Below are 17,728 nucleotides of genomic sequence, written 5' to 3' on the forward strand. Positions count from 1 at the left end.
GTTTATATAACTACATGTTTTCAATTTTTAAGGATTTTCTGTTATATAATCTGTTCCAGAGCATAAAAAAGTTAAGAAAATTATACAATCATTATATAAGTGGGAAAACTAACTATCTATACTTAACAGAAATAGTGTAGAAAAGGAAATAGATCCAGCTTGTGAATATAGGGTAAAGGCACCAGTTAACGTTGTCTTCGGTAGGTCACCTTTTGAGTTGGAGGGCTGTTCCCTCCCTTAGGACGAAATCTGTTAGATAGCAAAAGCATAGAATACCCCAGGAATAGAAGCTTACGGTGCGCCTCCTTAGTTAGCACGTGAGCCCTCTTACTGCTAAATATTGTAGAATTGCAGTGTGAGAGGTTTTGCATAGCTACAGTTTCACTGGAAAGACGCAAGTTCAGTTCAGCCTGAGGAAGAGGGTTGTGCTAATGTGTTAAGGAAGCTTTGGTAAAATGCAGGCATTCCTGCTTTACAGGCTCTGGGAATCACAATCTGTAGGCTTACATGATGATGCTCTAGGTAACGTGCTACTTGACTGTGATATACTCCAGATGAAAGAGTAGGCTGTGCTATAAATTACTATATTTTTTGGTTGCAGAGTTTTTCCCAGAAGGATGTTTATTCAAGATAAAAACAGTGAATGCTATTGTCATTGAAATGGTTGCTCTACCAGGGTTTCCATAACTAGCCTTTTGTTAGTAACACCTGTACTCTTGCCCAGAACAAAACCATTTCAAGTTAGCATCCTTCATTGTTGTTTTTAAGATGCATTTGCTACTGATCAGTCAGTTTTTCACTTGTACTGTCTCCAGGAAAGAGTGGATAGGAGAGTGTGAAGGTTTTGTGTGGAAGAGGACTCTTCCTTCACAGGGTTCTTAGAAAAGGTTGTGTGGTAGACAATTGGGCTAAGTTTGCATTGTTTAAACATTAGATGTAAATATATCTTATACATTTATGTATCATAAAGATACAATTTTCCTATAGAGCTAACATTTATTGTGTACCCTTGTGCACCAGGCATGTTTGACATGTTTTACATATGTTAACTGTTTCAGCCCGCAATACAACCCTATGAGATTGCTTTTTCTCCATGTTCTGGTTATTGATAACCATATGAGACCAAACAAAGAGGGTTAAGAAACTTGCCCAAGATCCCATAGGTAGAACATGGCAGAGGTGAGATCTGGACCTGGGCAGCTTATCCTTAGAGCCCATGGCCTCTTGCACTATGCTGTAGATACTATAGGAACTGCCTCTCAGCAGACACATTTCTCTAAATGAAATATTACGTAAAACAGCTTTATTGAGAAAGGAAAAAGCACACCTGGCTTGAGGCCCTGTATAGTTGCCTTATCTCAGCTGTCATAGGTATTGCCGGAAAAATCACGGGACTCATTTGATGCAGAAATTTGCAAACAGCAAGACTAAAGATCTTTAAAGCTGGTTTTTATTTTTAAAATGGTGTTGCTGTTTTAAAACTGTAGCATACATGACTTTGTAAGTTCTTTGTTTTTAGGTCGATGCTCGAAGTGACCGAACAGGGGAGGTCATCTTTAAAGACAATTTCTCTTCTGCAATTGCTGGCGTGGTGGAGGGAGATTACCAGATGGATGGCCACATACAGTTAATCTGCTGCTCAGTGGATGGGGAAAGTAAATTGGGATGAGAAAAGTCCTTGAAAAGTCACATTTCCAGTTTTCAAAATGCTAGGGAATGCCACCATAAAGTATTAAGATCCTTTAGTTCTAATACATTCATCTAAGTCAAACTGAGGTTTGGGTTTTTGGGTCTTAAGAACAAGTAATTAATGACTTTAAAGTAGATGTAGCTGTACTTTTGATATTCCCCAGACTAGTGAGTGTTTTTTATCCTCTGTTCAGTCCGGGGCTACCTGCCTGGCACAACTGAGATGAGGGGCACCCTCATGGACACCAGTGTGGAGCAGGATCTGATCCGAGACCTGAGTCAGAAAAAGCAGAACCTGTTGCTGGAACTCCACAACTACAAGGAAAACGCCAAGGTAGGGCCTTTGTGAAGGGGGATGGAGTCTGAAATACTGAGACTGACCAGAGAAGCAGCAAGTGTGACAGTGTTGGTGTGTAGGCTCCTCCTGCCACCTGCACAAATGCAGATTGCTTCATCCTTTGTCAGTGCTAGAATTAAGAGGGCATGTAAACTGGATGTGGTGGTCCATACCTATAATCCTAGTACATAGGAGGATTGTGAATTTGAGGCCAACCTGGGCAATGTGGAGAGATCCTGTCTCAAAAAAGGGGAGGGGGGGAAATAAAGGCTGGGTAGAGATGTAGTCAGTGGTGAAGGCCCGGGCACTATACAAAAATAAATAAATAAATGAATAAATACATAAATAAGAGAGGGCATGTATCATTTGATTTAGAAATTCCACTTCCAGGCTAGTAAACTGTAGAAATACTTGCTTGATGTCTGAAGACACTTACTGCAGTGTTATTTATAGCAGTAAATAGCTGGAAGCAACTTAAGATAGGGAGCATATGCTAGGGAATATGAAACAGCTGGAAGAATGAAGTGTACACAATTGGACTGACACAGAGGAGTATCTGTGGTATTGTTAAGTGAAAAGAGCAAGAACATTATGTCTAGAATGTTTCTTTTATCTTTTACAAAAACAAGTAATGTAGAAATTGACAACCAGTAGCCCCAGACAACACTGTGTGTGTGTTTGTGTGCACACTAAATTGGCTGGAGGAGAGCTAGGGAGTGGGACTTTAATTTGTCCTGTTGTATATTACTATATTTGGATTTGCTGTATAGGAGCCCCAGCAGTGCATTTGGTTAGTGCGTTGTATCTATATGGATTTACTATACCAACTGAGTTTATTTGTTTACTTATTTGGTGCTGGGAATTGAGCCCAGGGCCTTGTGCACGTTAGGCATGTGCTCTGCCACTGAGCTATACTTCTGTCCCCTGTTATTTTGAAGAACAACATGAAAAGAATGTAAAAAACATGATAAGGTGCAGTGAACCATAACTACAGATAGGCCAGATAGAGCAAAGGGAGCAAGGTGAGTGGAATTCAGAGGAATTCCAAAGAATGAGATTAATAAGAGAAGGGGATCTGTCTTTTGAAGCTGAGTAGCCATGTTATTTACCATGAGCCTTAGTTCATTGTCTCATTGACTGAATTGAAATGGGTGGGGTGTTTTGCAGGCTGAATTGAGCAGTCCACTGAATGAGGCTGATGGGCAAAGGGGTGTAATCCCAGCCAACACCAAGCTCCATACTGCCCTCTCAGTCAATCTGGGGAACAAGACGCAAGCTGCGCATGCAGAACTGTGCATTTCCACTTCTAATGGTAAGACATTATTATTTGCAACTGGTGTTTGTAGGTGCCTGTGCCATCTTGGAATAGTTCCTAAACTGCTGTTTTACCTCTTCCCTGCAGATGCCGTCATCCGAGCAGTATTGATTTTTGCAGAGGGAATTTTTGTAGGTGAAAGCCATGTGGTCCACCCCAGCATTCACAATGTCTCCAGCTCTATCCGTATCCCGATGACACCCCCTAAAGATGTCCCTGTCGATCTGCACTTGAAAGTTTTCGTGGGTTACAGAAGCAGGTGATCCTTTACAAGTCAAAGTTCATTTCCGTAGAGCAAGCACATAGAGGAGGGCAGGATGGGTAGTTTTTCCTTTGGGGCCGAGAGTCATTTAGTGGTTCTGCCCACCAGTTAAATTTCCCATGATCTTTATTTCCCTAATATGAAATACTTACAAAAAGGGGGAGGCATTTAAGTTTAAGAGGTTATTTTCTGTCTTTAATCAGATTATTTCAGAGTCACAAAATTTTAAAAATATGTTTAATTGGGGCAGGGGACACGGGTCAGTGGTAGAGCGTGTGCTTAGCATGTGCAAGGCTCTAGGTTCCTTCCCTAGCACTTCACACGTAAGGAAAGTTTCATTGTTGATTTGTTAACTTAGGCCACTAGGCTTTAAGGGTCGGAATGAACCTTTGTGTTAGTTACGGTAGTGAAGGTAGTGAAGAAAATCCCCTGCCTTTGGGGAAGGTAAAAGCCTTTTCACATTCGCTTTAGGGTGTTTTAAACCCTAGGTGCATACATGTGCATATATATAGACTCATGTTATCTTTAATTCCCAAGCCTCATTGCTACAGTACTTTAGCCCTCAAGTGTTTGGGTTTTTTCTTCAGTGACCTTTATATATCAATTGATGATCACGTGATAGTGACTTTCTTATCTGGGCCTTGCATTTTGAAATAACACACCAAACACTTCTCTTGTGTCCCATTGGCTGACAATAGCACCCAGTTCCACGTGTTTGAGTTGACAAAACAGCTCCCCCGCTTCACCATGTATGCGTTGAGCAGCCCGGATTCTGCCACTGAGCCGCTCGGTTACGTGAACTTTGTCATTGCAGAGCGTGCGCAGAGGGTGAGTAGTCTGCTCTTTTCTCTCAGTGTTTTCGTACTTTAATTCACTAGATGCTACTCTGTAGGAAGGGAGATGTTACATGAATATGTTATGTTGGTAGAGGTAAAACCTGTAATCAAAATACTGCTAAAATCCCCTCATTATTATATGATTATTATTATTGCAGTACTGGGGATTGGGCCCCGTGTCTAGACAAGCATTCTACCACTTGCGCCGTACCCCCAGTCCTTTCTGTGCAATCCGTAATTACAGGTGAATTTTTGCCAATTCTTTTTTTTGGAGGGGGACGCTGTACTGGAGTTTGGACTCAGAGCTTCAGGCTTGCTAGGCAGTTGAGCCCCATCTGCTTTTTTGCTTTAGTTATATTTCAGGCAGGGTCTCATGTTTTTGCTTAGGGTCAGCCTCAGACCTAGATCTTCCTACCTACAATCTCCTATAGCTGGGATGATAGGCACCTACCACCACTTCTGGCTCTTGATTGATATAGGGTCTTGCTAACTTTTTACCCTGGTTGGCCTCGAACCACAACTCTCCTCTTGAATAGCTGGGATTACAGGTGTGAGTAACCATGCCTGGCTATATCAATTCTTAATTATGCTTTTTCTTTTGTTACGGAATTAGTGTGGTTATCTTGACTTAGTGTTTCAAGAGAAACTTACATCAAGATGGAAAGAGAGAAGCTGGGTACAGTGGCAGGTATCTGTAGATGTAGCTACTTGGTAGGGTGAAGCAGGAGGATTGCTTAAGCCCAGGAGTTTGAGGTCAGCCTGGGGTACAGCGTGAGACCTTGTCTCAAAAAGAAGAAAAACAAAACATGGAAAAAGAGTGAGATTGAGAGCTGGGAACATTTTTTTCGGGTTCAAATACAACTTAACACATTAAACTGCTAGTGATCTTGAAGAATTCTCCTCATCAGTCTGAGCCTCATTTCCTTATCTGTAAGTGAGGATAGTGTTTCACACCTCATAAAGGGTCCTTGAAGATTGGTGTGAAAGCCCCTTATAAAGTTTAAAGGACGTTTAAGCAAATGAACTTTAACCTTCAGAGTTCAAGTTCCTACCTGGCCTATGGAACCAGAAACTCCACAGGAGGACTTTCCAAATGGCCTCCAGGTGATTTTTACATGGAACTCAGGTTGCAAAACACTGTGAAGTATTGTTATTATTAACGTTAAAACTTACTGTGTGGAAGTAACTCTGTGTCTGTGGTGTTTTCACTTGTATTCATCTTTGAAGGATACAGTGGGGTCTGGGGACCTGGCTCAAGTGGTAGAGTACTTGGAGTATTGACGCTGAATTCAAACCCCACTGTTGAAAAAAAGAATAAAAAGGAGTAGAATGGAATAGTTTTAAGCAGACAACATTGTTCCGGCTCTACCCACATCAGCACTGTTGTGTAAACAGTTAGCATCCCACTTCAGTCCTTCATACGTTGCAGTAAGGTTACATCTGAGTAGAAAACACTGAAATCCTGCCTGTGGGGGGCCAGACATAATTATGAATCTTACTTAACATGTATGAGGGGGAAGGGAGTAGGATTGGTGCTCTCTTGGTGAGGGGTGAGGTATAGTATTTTTTAACCAAGAATGGAGAAGATTCTTCCTTCTTTAATGACTGTACTTTCATAGTTGAAGTTCATTTCATTCTATTCATTTTTAAGATTGCTATGTGGCTCAACCAGAACTTTCTGTTACCAGAAGACACTACCATTCAGAATGCTCCATTTCAAGTGTGTTTTATGTCCTTACGGAATGGTGGCCAGCTCTACATACAAATAAAACCTAGTGGAGAGGTAATGTACAATGTCATGGGGCATAAACTTAAGCATTCAAGTACAAAGTCAGTGTTAAGACCCTAAAGCCAAGCGTTTCAACTTAGTCCATTAGCGTTATCACTATGCATTGGGGTATAATCTAGAACCGTGATTTTCTACCTTCTTCCCTCCTTCCTTTCACTCCTTCCTTGTATAATTTGGGAAGGGTTGGAATTATAGAGGTACACAAAAAATATTTTCATTGAATAATTTTGTCATTTAGTTATAGGCTAGAGGATTGACCTTTAAGCCTGCAAGAAACAACGTGGTTTATAATTTCTCACTCATCATTGCATATAAATATATGTTCAGTAATTGTGTTGAATACAGAGAGATTCAGGGCCTGTTTCAGCTAAGTTTGTCTCATATTTAGAACACTAAACTTGCCTGTTTTTTCTGGATAGATTACTGTGAATACTGATGATATTGATTTGGCTGGTGACATCATCCAGTCGATGGCCTCATTTTTCGCTATTGAAGACCTGCAGGTAGAAGCAGATTTTCCTGTCTACTTTGAGGAGTTACGAAAGGTGCTGGTCAAGGTGAGGGCACCTGTGGATGTATTTGTGAGGATATGGTAGTCTCATAGTTTGAAATGTTTATCTTACTTAGGAAATGGATGAGACTGCAAATGTACTTTTGTGAGGTGATATTCATGTTCTAAAAGAGTTTTTGTAAAAGATTGAACTAGGATTGGAGAGTTTACTGCTTAAAAGATTTCTATAAGTGGGTGGTTACTTCTTGATCACCTACTTTTTGTTTTGTGGTATTGATGTTTGAACTCATGACCTCATGCTTGCTAGGCAGGCATACTATCACTTGAGCCACTCTGCCAGTCCTAGGACCACCTACTTTCTTTGTTAGGTTTAGGAGGATACTTTAAAAAATATATCTCACACAATGCTTTCCTTTGTTAGCCCTTCATCTTATTTGTTGTCTACTTCAGTTTTCAGTTCATTGCTTTGCAAAAAACTCAAATTCCAAATAAAAAGCACAATGAGAATTGTGTTTGACCCCAATGTATCACACCATTGCCAATGCAAATCCCTAAAATGTTAATCTGTATGTTGATAGGGCTCTTGGTGCTGGGAGGGACCCACCTGGAGTGTCACCATGGGAGAGACAGCAGAGACTGATTGTTTTGTTGAAGAGGAGAGAAATAATAAGGGGTAGTTAAAGTAATATGTATAAATAGGGGAAAGAAAAGAGTCCCTGTCTATGGTAGGTAGGTCTCATCTGTTTAGTTTTTAAGAAATTTGTGAAGCCTTTTTAATTCCTGAGTATTTGTGGTCTCCAGGTGGATGAATATCATTCAGTGCATCAAAAGCTCAGTGCTGACATGGCTGATAATTCTAATCTGATCCGAAGTTTGCTGGTCCGTGCTGAGGATGCTCGTCTGATGAGGGACATGTGAGTACTTACCATCGCTAGCACAGGTGCAAGGTTAAATGTGAGCAGTATGAAATAGCAATTCTCAGATGCTACTAGTAGGAGTCAAGTTGATTCAGTGACTTTGGAAAGTAACTTGGCATTATTGGTAAATATTGAAAATGTGTAAACCCTGTAACTCAGCATTTCTGCTCCTGGTACTGGTATATAGCCTAGAGAAAATTGTGCACATATAAACCAGGATATTTGTATAAGAATATTCATTTATGCTTTGTTTATAAGAAGCCTGTATTAGTCTATTTTCCATTGCTACAGTGAAATACCTGAGGCTGGGTAATGTATAAAGAAAAGAAGTTTATTTAGCTCATGGTTTGGAGACTGAAAGTCCAAAAGAGCATGGCACTGGTTCTGGTGAGGACCTCTCTGGCTGTTACCTATCACAGATGCTATCATGGCAGGAGTGTGAGAAGGAATAAGAGATCAAACAGTGACAAGGAAAGGCAGAGAGACTGGTCTTTTTTTTTTTTTTTTTTTGTGGTACTGGGGTTTGACCTCCAGGCCTTGCATTTGCTAGGCAGGTGCTCTTATTGTGTGATGCATGCCCTAACCCTCTTGCCTTTTTTTTTTTTTTTTTTTTTCTTTATAACAATTCTTTTGAGAAAACTAACTAGGGTCCCATGAGAACTACCTTAATCCCCTCCATGGGCAGCACCCTAACGAGTGATCTCATGACCTTGTAGTAAGCCCCACCTCTTAAATGTCCCACAACTTAACATCACCACAGTAGGGACCAAGCTTCCAACAAATAAACATTTATGGGGGACACATTTAACAAAACCATAGCAGATCCCAAAGTGGAAATAATCCAAGCTAGCATCAACAGTATCATAAATTATGGCCTATTTGTACAATGGAGCAATCAGAGTGTGCACAAATCTCCACGACACACAGAATGTAGAGAAATCTTACAAACATATTGCAGACTGAAAGAAGACTCAAAGAACATGTCCAAAATGCTTCCATTTATTTAGTTTGAAAAAAGAGAAAACTACATAGATCACAAAAATATAAAGAAATGCAGGAAAGAGACTATTGTTTAAGATAGTGCTTTCTCCTAGGGGAGGAGAGACTGTTCAAAAAAGAACACATTAGCTGGGTGCCAGTGGCTCACCCCTGTAATCCGAGCTACTCAGGAGGCAGAGATCAGGAGGATCGTGGTTTGAAGCCAGCCCGGGCAAATAGTTCTTCGAGATCCAATCTTGAAAAAACCTTCACAAAAATAGGGCTGGTGGAGTGGCTCAAGGTGTAGGCCCTGAGTTCAAGCCCCAGTACCACAAAAACAAAACAAAATAAAACCACATTAACAATCTTCTGGATCCTGACAATATCCTGTATCTTGACCTCATTAACAAGCATTTGTTCTATTAATTTTTCTGAACATTTATAATAAAAGAGTTAAAAAAAATATGTGCAGGTTTAGCTTCTTGCTAATATGTAAAATTTATCTTCTTTTGGCAGTGCTAGGATTTGAACTCAGGACTTCACAATTGCTAGGCAGGGCTCCACCACTCAAGTCACGGACCCTTGCCCTTTTTGCCTTATTTATTTTGGGGATAAGATCTCATGTTTTTGTTCCGTATGGATAAGTACTAATTTATCCAATCACCAATTGGTGGACATTTGGGTTATTTCCAAATTTTGGTGACTGTGCATAAAACTTGCTATATATTTTGCATGTAGCTTTTTTGCAAACATGTATTTCACTTCTCTTGGGATGGGACTTGTGGGTTATGTAGTAAGTGTGTTTTTAACGTCATAAGAAACTGTAAATAAGTTTCTAGTGTTATGTACTACTTTCTATTCCCAACAGCAATGCATTAGAATTCCAGTTGTTCTGCATCTTGTTAGCACTGAATATTTCCAGTTTGTTAATTCCAATCATTTTTATTATTGTGTAGAAATCACTTTATTGTAGTTTGAATTAAAAAATCCTTGATAAAATATGAAGCTGAATCTCTTGTGTAGTCATGTTTTATTTAAAATAGTTCTCTTATCTAATGAATTTTAATCTGAAATTTGAATAGGCAGTCACCTTGGGACTTGTGCTGGAACAATAGCCAGCACAAGGGACTTTATCATTCTTAAATTTCTAAATCCAAACAAACCATGGACCAATCACTAAGAAAGACCACCTTGTTTTTTATTTATTTGGAGGAAATGAGATATTTTGATGGAAGCTTCTCAATGCTTTTAAAGAAAACTTTAGCAGTTACCTCATTTTAATGAAAATACAGCTATAATGTCTTTTTTTTTTTTAAAAAAAGCCTAAGATGTTTATAAGTGTTAATGTTACTTTTCTATTCATTTACACAGGAAAACAATGAAGAATCGCTATATGGAACTTTATGACCTCAATAAAGACTTGCTGAATGGATATAAAATTCGCTGTAATAATCACACAGAACTGTTAGGAAACCTTAAAGCAGTAAATCAAGCAATTCAAAAAGCAGGGCGCCTGCGTGGTAAGTTTTTCATAGCATTGTTATTTTTCTGTAATTTTTTGAATGAGGATTTTTGAAGATGGTGGTATTAGCATTCCCTAATTCACATTGAGGCCTAAAGCAGCATACAAGTCCTATCACTTTGAGTTTTGGTCAGCCAGCCTCATGTTTAGCTTTAATTAGTGTCCAGACTTTTTTTTTTCAAGGGAAAGAAAACCTTTGGCTCCTTTTCTAAGAGCTTGCATTCTTTGAAGAAAAATCTAGTGTTTACATCACAAAGAAAAAGTGTGTAGCCTGAAAAACTCCATTAGAAAAAAAAAAGAGAATGAAAAATTAATGTGTGAAACTGTCCAGCTTAGAAGTTTAGAAAAAGAATACTAGAATAAACTGCAGAAAGCCGAAGAGGCAGAGATTTATATCTGAATTCTGGTTGGGTTAGTGCTTTGACCTCTTTGGAAATAATCTTTGGTAGATGGATATGAGCCTTGATTCTTTTCTATAAAACCTACTTTTGGTTTCTGGTTTGAGATGGTCTCAGTGTGTGTTTGTGATAAATTCCCTCACCAAGTTATCTCTTCTAGGCAGTGGTAAGATAACAGTAAAATTTGCATATATAACTCTTTTTTATCTTAGTTTTATGATGTTTTAAAACTGTCCTTTAATTTCTAACTTTATTTTAAATAATCTTTTGGGGTACACTGTCTTGATGTTTCCTTTAATACAGTCGGAAAGCCAAAGAACCAAGTGATCACTGCTTGTCGGGATGCAATTCGAAGCAACAACATCAACACACTGTTCAGAATCATGCGGGTGGGGACAGCTGCTTCGTAGGAGAGGAGTAAATGGGAAGGAAGTTCCAGGAAAAGTTTTTCTCTAAAAGTCTAGGCTGGTCTGCTTTGGATCACATCCTGGTGAACCCAGGATGTTAGGAATGAAAACCACCTTGGTGAGTTGTAGAAATGAAAGACAAAGCATCACAGCTAAGAAATGGATCCCCTTTTCTATTTGAATCCATAGTACCATTGCTGAAAAACACTAGAGTCCTATGAGGAGGGTGCATGAACACTTTTGAAACGTTAGAGCCTAACATTTATGTTTATGTGAAGAATATATATGAATATATCTTCTTTTGTGGAAATTGTAATTGAATTTGTAATTTTCAAATGAATTTACTTTTTCATTAAAATTAAAAGATATTAGTCTTTGTTGTTGACTGATTATAAATTCACCACAATATCAGCATTTCATAAACCATTTGTATTTTGTAGAGAAAAAAATACAATTTAGTAGGATTGGCTCTCCTACTATGGCTGCCCATGCAGCTAGGATAACAGGCTAATGCTGCTGTGCCCTGCTTACTGGTTGAGATGGGGTTTCATGAATTTTTTGCACCAGGCTGGTCTCTAACTGCCATTCTCCTGATCTCCATCTTCCAAATAGCAAGGATTCCTATGGTGCTCGGCCCATGTATTATTTTTAATCCCTTAAATTGTAAAGTATTATTACGTCTGCCTCACAGATGAGGAAACTGAGGAGCAGAGATTAATTACTTGCCAGGTTCACAGAATTTGTAGCTAAACTCAAGTCCCTCTGCTGTCTTCCTTGTAGTTTCACATACTTTTTTGTGGTCCTGGGGATTGAACCCAGAGGCTTCTGCATGCTAGGCAAGCACTTACCATTGAGCTGAACCTCCAGTCCTATTTTAGACCTTTTGAGAGTAAAATCTTTCATTGGTGCTGGCTTTAAATTATGTGGTGCCATTCATCTTTAGTGAACCTAATATAATAATCACATCAAAGGTCATTCTGTTGTTCTTCAGCCAAAAAACTTTTTTAGATCGAAAAATCTTAGTGGCAAGACATATTTTCATAGTTTCAATTGGTTTCAAATAGTTACTTGCGCTTTAATAAGATTGTGAGCATAGTGTCTCTTTCACAGATGAAACCACTTAGCTTAGGAAGGCAGAATGTCCTGTACAGGATCCGACAGCTGGGTCATGGTATGAAGGTTTTGAAATCAAGTTGTAATGGCCCTTCCTATTACTCCTAGCTGTTCCCAAGCAAAGACTGGATGGGATGAAAACATCCAGAGTTATACATTACTCAGCTACCTTTTTCCCCTCCTCTCAGAAGATGCCATGCTCAGCTTGGGAAATAGTCACTCTTATAAATGAGTCAGTCAGTTACTGCTCTATTTTGTTCCCCTATTTTTCTATCCTTGATAGCATCTGAGTGCCTTCTAGGAACTATAGCTAAGCTCATATTCATTGCTGCATTTTATCAAAGCTTTGAGTGAGTGCTCAACCTTCATCTAAAAATTGATTCTGAGAATTCTGGTATCTGGAAGAAAACTTTTTAGTTATTTTTTTTTTCATTTTTCTTTTATTATTCATATGTGCATACAAGGCTTGGTTTATTTCTCCCCCCTGCCCCCACCCCCTCCCTTACCACCCACTCCACCCCCCTCCCGCTCCTCCCCTCAATACCCAGCAGAAACTATTTTGCCCTTATCTCTAATTTTGTTGTAGAGAGAGTATAAGCAATAATAGGAAGGAACAAGGGGTTTTGCTGGTTGAGATAAGGATAGCTATACAGGGCATTGACTCACATTGATTTCCTGTGCGTGGGTGTTACCTTCTAGGTTAATTCTTTTTAATCTAACCTTTTCTCTAGTTCCTGGTCCCCTTTTCCTATTGGCCTCAGTTGCTTTAAGGTATCTGCTTTAGTTTCTCTGCATTAAGGGCAACAAATGCTAGCTAGTTTTTTAGGTGTCTTACCTATCCTCACCCCTCCCTTGTGTGCTCTCGCTTTTATCATGTGCTCATAGTCCAATCCCCTTGTTGTGTTTGCCCTTGATCTAATGTCCACATATGAGGGAGAACATACGATTTTTGGTCTTTTGAGCCAGGCTAACCTCACTCAGAATGATGTTCTCCAATTCCATCCATTTACCAGCGAATGATAACATTTCGTTCTTCTTCATGGCTGCATAAAATTCCATTGTGTATAGATACCACATTTTCTTAATCCATTCGTCAGTGGTGGGGCATCTTGGCTGTTTCCATAACTTGGCTATTGTGAATAGTGCCGCAATAAACATGGATGTGCAGGTGCCTCTGGAGTAACAGTCTTTTGGGTATATCCCCAAGAGTGGTATTGCTGGATCAAATGGTAGATCGATGTCCAGCTTTTTAAGTAGCCTCCAAATTTTTTTCCAGAGTGGTTGTACTAGTCTACATTCCCACCAACAGTGTAAGAGGGTTCCTTTTTCCCCGCATCCTCGCCAACACCTGTTGGTGGTGTTGCTGATGATGGCTATTCTAACAGGGGTGAGGTGGAATCTTAGTGTGGTTTTAATTTGCATTTCCTTTATTGCTAGAGATGGTGAGCATTTTTTCATGTGTTTTCTGGCCATTTGAATTTCTTCTTTTGAGAACGTTCTGTTTAGTTCACTTGCCCATTTCTTTATTGGTTCATTAGTTTTGGGAGAATTTAGTTTTTTAAGTTCCCTGTATATTCTGGTTATCAGTCCTTTGTCTGATGTATAGTTGGCAAATATTTTCTCCCACTCTGTGGGTGTTCTCTTCAGTTTAGAGACCATTTCTTTTGATGAACAGAAGCTTTTTAGTTTTATGAGGTCCCATTTATCTATGCTATCTCTTAGTTGCTGTGCTGCTGGGGTTTCATTGAGAAAGTTCTTACCTATACCTACTAACTCCAGAGTATTTCCTACTCTTTCTTGTATCAACTTAAGAGTTTGGGGTCTGATATTAAGATCCTTGATCCATTTTGAGTTAATCTTGGTATAGGGTGATATACATGGATCTAGTTTCAGTTTTTTGCAGACTGCTAACCAGTTTTCCCAGCAGTTTTTGTTGAAGAGGCTGCTATTTCTCCATCGTATATTTTTAGCTCCTTTGTCAAAGATAAGTTGCTTATAGTTGTGTGGCTTCATATCTGGATCCTCTATTCTGTTCCACTGGTCTTCATGTCTGTTTTTGTGCCAGTACCATGCTGTTTTTATTATTATTGCTTTGTAATATAGTTTGAAGTCAGGTATTGTGATACCTCCTGCATTGTTCTTTTGACTGAGTATTGCCTTGGCTATTCGTGGCCTCTTGTGTTTCCATATAAATTTAACAGTAGTTTTTTCAATCTCTTTGATGAATGTCATTGGAATTTTGATGGGAATTGCATTAAACATGTAGATTACTTTTGGGAGTATCGACATTTTTACTATGTTGATTCTACCAATCCATGAGCATGGGAGATCTCTCCACTTTCTATAGTCTTCCTCAATCTCTTTCTTCAGAAGTGTATAGTTTTCCTTGTAGAGGTCTTTCACATCTTTTGTTAGGTTTACACCTAGGTATTTGATTTTTTTTGAGGCTATTGTAAATGGAATTGTTTTCATACATTCTTTTTCCGTTTGCTCATTGTTAGTGTATAGAAATGCTAATGATTTTTCTATGTTGATTTTATATCCTGCTACCTTGCTATAGCTATTGATGATGTCTAGAAGCTTCTGAGTAGAGTTTTTTGGGTCTTTAAGGTATAGGATCATGTCGTCTGCAAATAGGGATATTTTGACAGTTTCTTTACCTATTTGTATTCCTTTTATTCCTTCTTCTTGCCTAATTGCTCTGGCTAGGAATTCCAGTACTATGTTGAATAGGAGTGGAGATAGTGGGCATCCTTGTCTGGTTCCTGATTTTAGAGGGAATGGTTTTAATTTTTCTCCATTAAGTATAATGCTGGCTGTAGGTTTGTCATATATAGCTTTTATAATGTTGAGGAACTTTCCTTCTATTCCTAGTTTTCTTAGAGCTTTTATCATGAAATGATGTTGGATCTTATCAAAGGCTTTTTCTGCATGTATTGAGATGATCAAGTGGTTTTTGTCTTTGCTTCTGTTAATGTGGTTTATTACGTTTATTGATTTTCGTATGTTGAACCACCCCTGCATCCCTGGGATGAAGCCTACCTGGTCGTGGTGAATAATCTTTTTGATGTGTTGCTGAATTCGATTTGCCATTATTTTGTTGAGGATTTTTGCATCAATGTTCATTAAGGAGATTGGCCTATAGTTCTCCTTTTTGGAGGTGTCTTTGCCTGGTTTTGGGATAAGTGTAATAGTGGCTTCATAAAATGTGTTTGGCAGTTTTCCTTCCCTTTCTATTTCATGGAACAGTTTAAGGAGGGTTGGTATCAGTTCTTCTTTAAAGGTCTGATAGAATTCAGCAGAGAATCCATCAGGTCCTGGACTTTTCTTTTTGGGGAGACTCTTGATTGCTGCTTCAATTTCATTTTGTGTTATAGGTCTATTCAGGTGATTAATTTCCTCTTGGTTCAGTTTTGGATGATCATATGTATCTAGAAATCTGTCCATTTCTTTTAGATTTTCAAATTTATTTGAATATAGGTTCTCAAAGTAGTCTCTGATGATTTCCTGGACTTCCATGGTGTTTGTTGTTATCTCCCCTTTTGCATTCCTGATTCTACTAATTTGGGTTTTTTCTCTCCTCATTTTAGTCAGGTTTGCCAGGGGTCTATCGATCTTGTTTATTTTTTCAAAGAACCAACTTTTTGTTTCATTAATTCTTTGTATGGTTTTTTTGGTTTCTATTTCGTTGATTTCAGCTCTTATTTTTATTATTTCTCTCCTTCTATTTGTTTTGGGATTTGCTTGTTCTTGTTTTTCTAGGAGTTTGAGATGTATCATTAGGTCATTGATTTGGGATCTTTCAATCTTTTTAATATATGCACTCATGGCTATAAACTTTCCTCTCAAGACTGCCTTAGCTGTGTCCCATAGGTTCTGGTAGGTTGTGTTTTCATTTTCATTGACTTCTAGGAACTTTTTAATTTCCTCTTTTATTGCATCGATGATCCATTCTTCATTAAGTAATGAGTTATTTAGTTTCCAGCTGTTTGCATGTTTTTTGTCTTTACTTTTGTTGTTGAGTTCTACTTTTACTGCATTGTGGTCAGATAGTATGCATGGTATTATTTCTATTTTCTTATATTTGCTGAGGCTTGCTTTGTGCCCTAGGATATGATCTATTTTGGAGAAGGTTCCATGGGCTGCTGAGAAGAATGTATATTGTGTAGAGGTTGGATGAAATGTTCTGTAGACATCTACTAGGTCCACTTGATCTATTGCATATTTTAGATCTTGGATTTCTTTATTGAGTTTTTGTTTGGATGACCTATCTATTGATGATAATGGAGTGTTAAAGTCTCCCACAACCACTGTGTTGGCGTTTATATATGCTTTTAGGTCTTTTAGGGTATGTTTGATGAAATTGGGTGCGTTGACATTGGGTGCGTACAGATTGATGATTATTATTTCCTTTTGGTCTATTTCCCCTTTTATTAGTATGGAATGTCCTTCTTTATCTCGTTTGATCAATGTAGGTTTGAAGTCTACTTTGTCAGAGATAAGTATTGCTACTCCTGCTTGTTTTCGGGGGCCATTGGCTTGGTAAATCTTCTTCCAGCCTTTCATCCTAAGCATATGCTTATTTCTGTCGGTGAGATGAGTCTCCTGTAAGCAACAAATTGTTGGATCTTCTTTTTTAATCCATTTTGTCAAACGGTGTCTTTTGATGGGTGAATTAAGTCCATTAACATTAAGTGTTAGTACTGATAGGTATGTGGTGATTCCTGCCATTTAATTATCTTAGTTGTTTGAAGGTTTGATTGTGTGTACCTAACTTGATGTTACTCTCTACTGTCTTGCTTTTTCTTATCCTGTGGTTTGGTGCTGCCTGCCTTTTCATGGTTAAGTTGGGTGTCACTTTCTGTGTGCAGGATCCCTTGCAGAATCTTTTGTAATGGTGGCTTTGTGGTCACATATTGTTTTAGTTTCTGCTTATCATGGAAGACTTTTATTGCTCCATCTATTTTGAATGATAGCTTTGCTGGGTAGAGTATCCTGGGGTTGAAGTTATTTTCATTCAGTGCCCGGAAGATCTCACCCCACGCTCTTCTTGCTTTTAATGTTTCTGTTGAGAAGTCTGCTGTGATTTTGATGGGTTTACCTTTGTATGTTACTTGTTTTTTAACTTTTTAGTTATTTTGTAAGCATCCTCTGTACAAAAATCACTGCCCCCCCACCCCCAGTTCAGGCACACAATATTTTACAGAGAGTATGACTTTTATTATTTCCCAACTTGCCTGCCTATCCAGTATGTCAAAGCTCAGCTCACATATTCTCTCCCATGTCTCTTCCTTAACCCTTATTACACCCTTAATCCCCAATTAGAACAGGGTCTGCGCCTTAATCAGCTCCATCCTCACATAGTGCGGAGCCAACACACAGCACAGTAATGCAGCTGTTGCTTTCCACTGGCTTAGCTGTCCTCAGTAACCTATCAGGACCTGGAGAAAATGGAGAACTAGGAGTTTTACAACTATTGTGCAACCCTAGAAGTGTTTTACAAAACTGATTTCCAACACTGTTATTAACCTTTCAAATTTTACAATTAGCAGTCACAGATCTGCCATTGCAGAGTCCTGTGATCACAGAATTTATCTCCAATTTCACCTTGAAATTAAAGTACCAGACATCCATTGCTGTCTGGTGTTTTGCAT

General features: G+C 38.8%; 1 protein-coding gene across 1 annotated transcript in view; it reads left to right on the forward strand.

The window, feature by feature from the left end:
- The window catches only part of Bbs2 (Bardet-Biedl syndrome 2), a 28,514-nt gene extending 17,182 nt beyond the window's left edge, over nt 1-11,332 (forward strand). Inside the window, exons 8-17 of the mRNA XM_074055972.1 lie at nt 1,520-1,655; nt 1,884-2,023; nt 3,194-3,338; nt 3,429-3,600; nt 4,302-4,431; nt 6,091-6,222; nt 6,648-6,785; nt 7,541-7,653; nt 10,006-10,154; nt 10,858-11,332. Coding sequence (XP_073912073.1) covers nt 1,520-1,655; nt 1,884-2,023; nt 3,194-3,338; nt 3,429-3,600; nt 4,302-4,431; nt 6,091-6,222; nt 6,648-6,785; nt 7,541-7,653; nt 10,006-10,154; nt 10,858-10,964 — 1,362 coding nt within the window. The 3' untranslated portion in view covers nt 10,965-11,332. The remainder of the gene's footprint in view (nt 1-1,519; nt 1,656-1,883; nt 2,024-3,193; nt 3,339-3,428; nt 3,601-4,301; nt 4,432-6,090; nt 6,223-6,647; nt 6,786-7,540; nt 7,654-10,005; nt 10,155-10,857) is intronic.
- The last annotated feature ends 6,396 nt before the right edge of the window (nt 11,333-17,728 follow it).

Source organism: Castor canadensis, chromosome 15, assembly GCF_047511655.1.
Source record: "Castor canadensis chromosome 15, mCasCan1.hap1v2, whole genome shotgun sequence".
NCBI classification, from domain to species: Eukaryota; Metazoa; Chordata; class Mammalia; order Rodentia; family Castoridae; genus Castor; species Castor canadensis.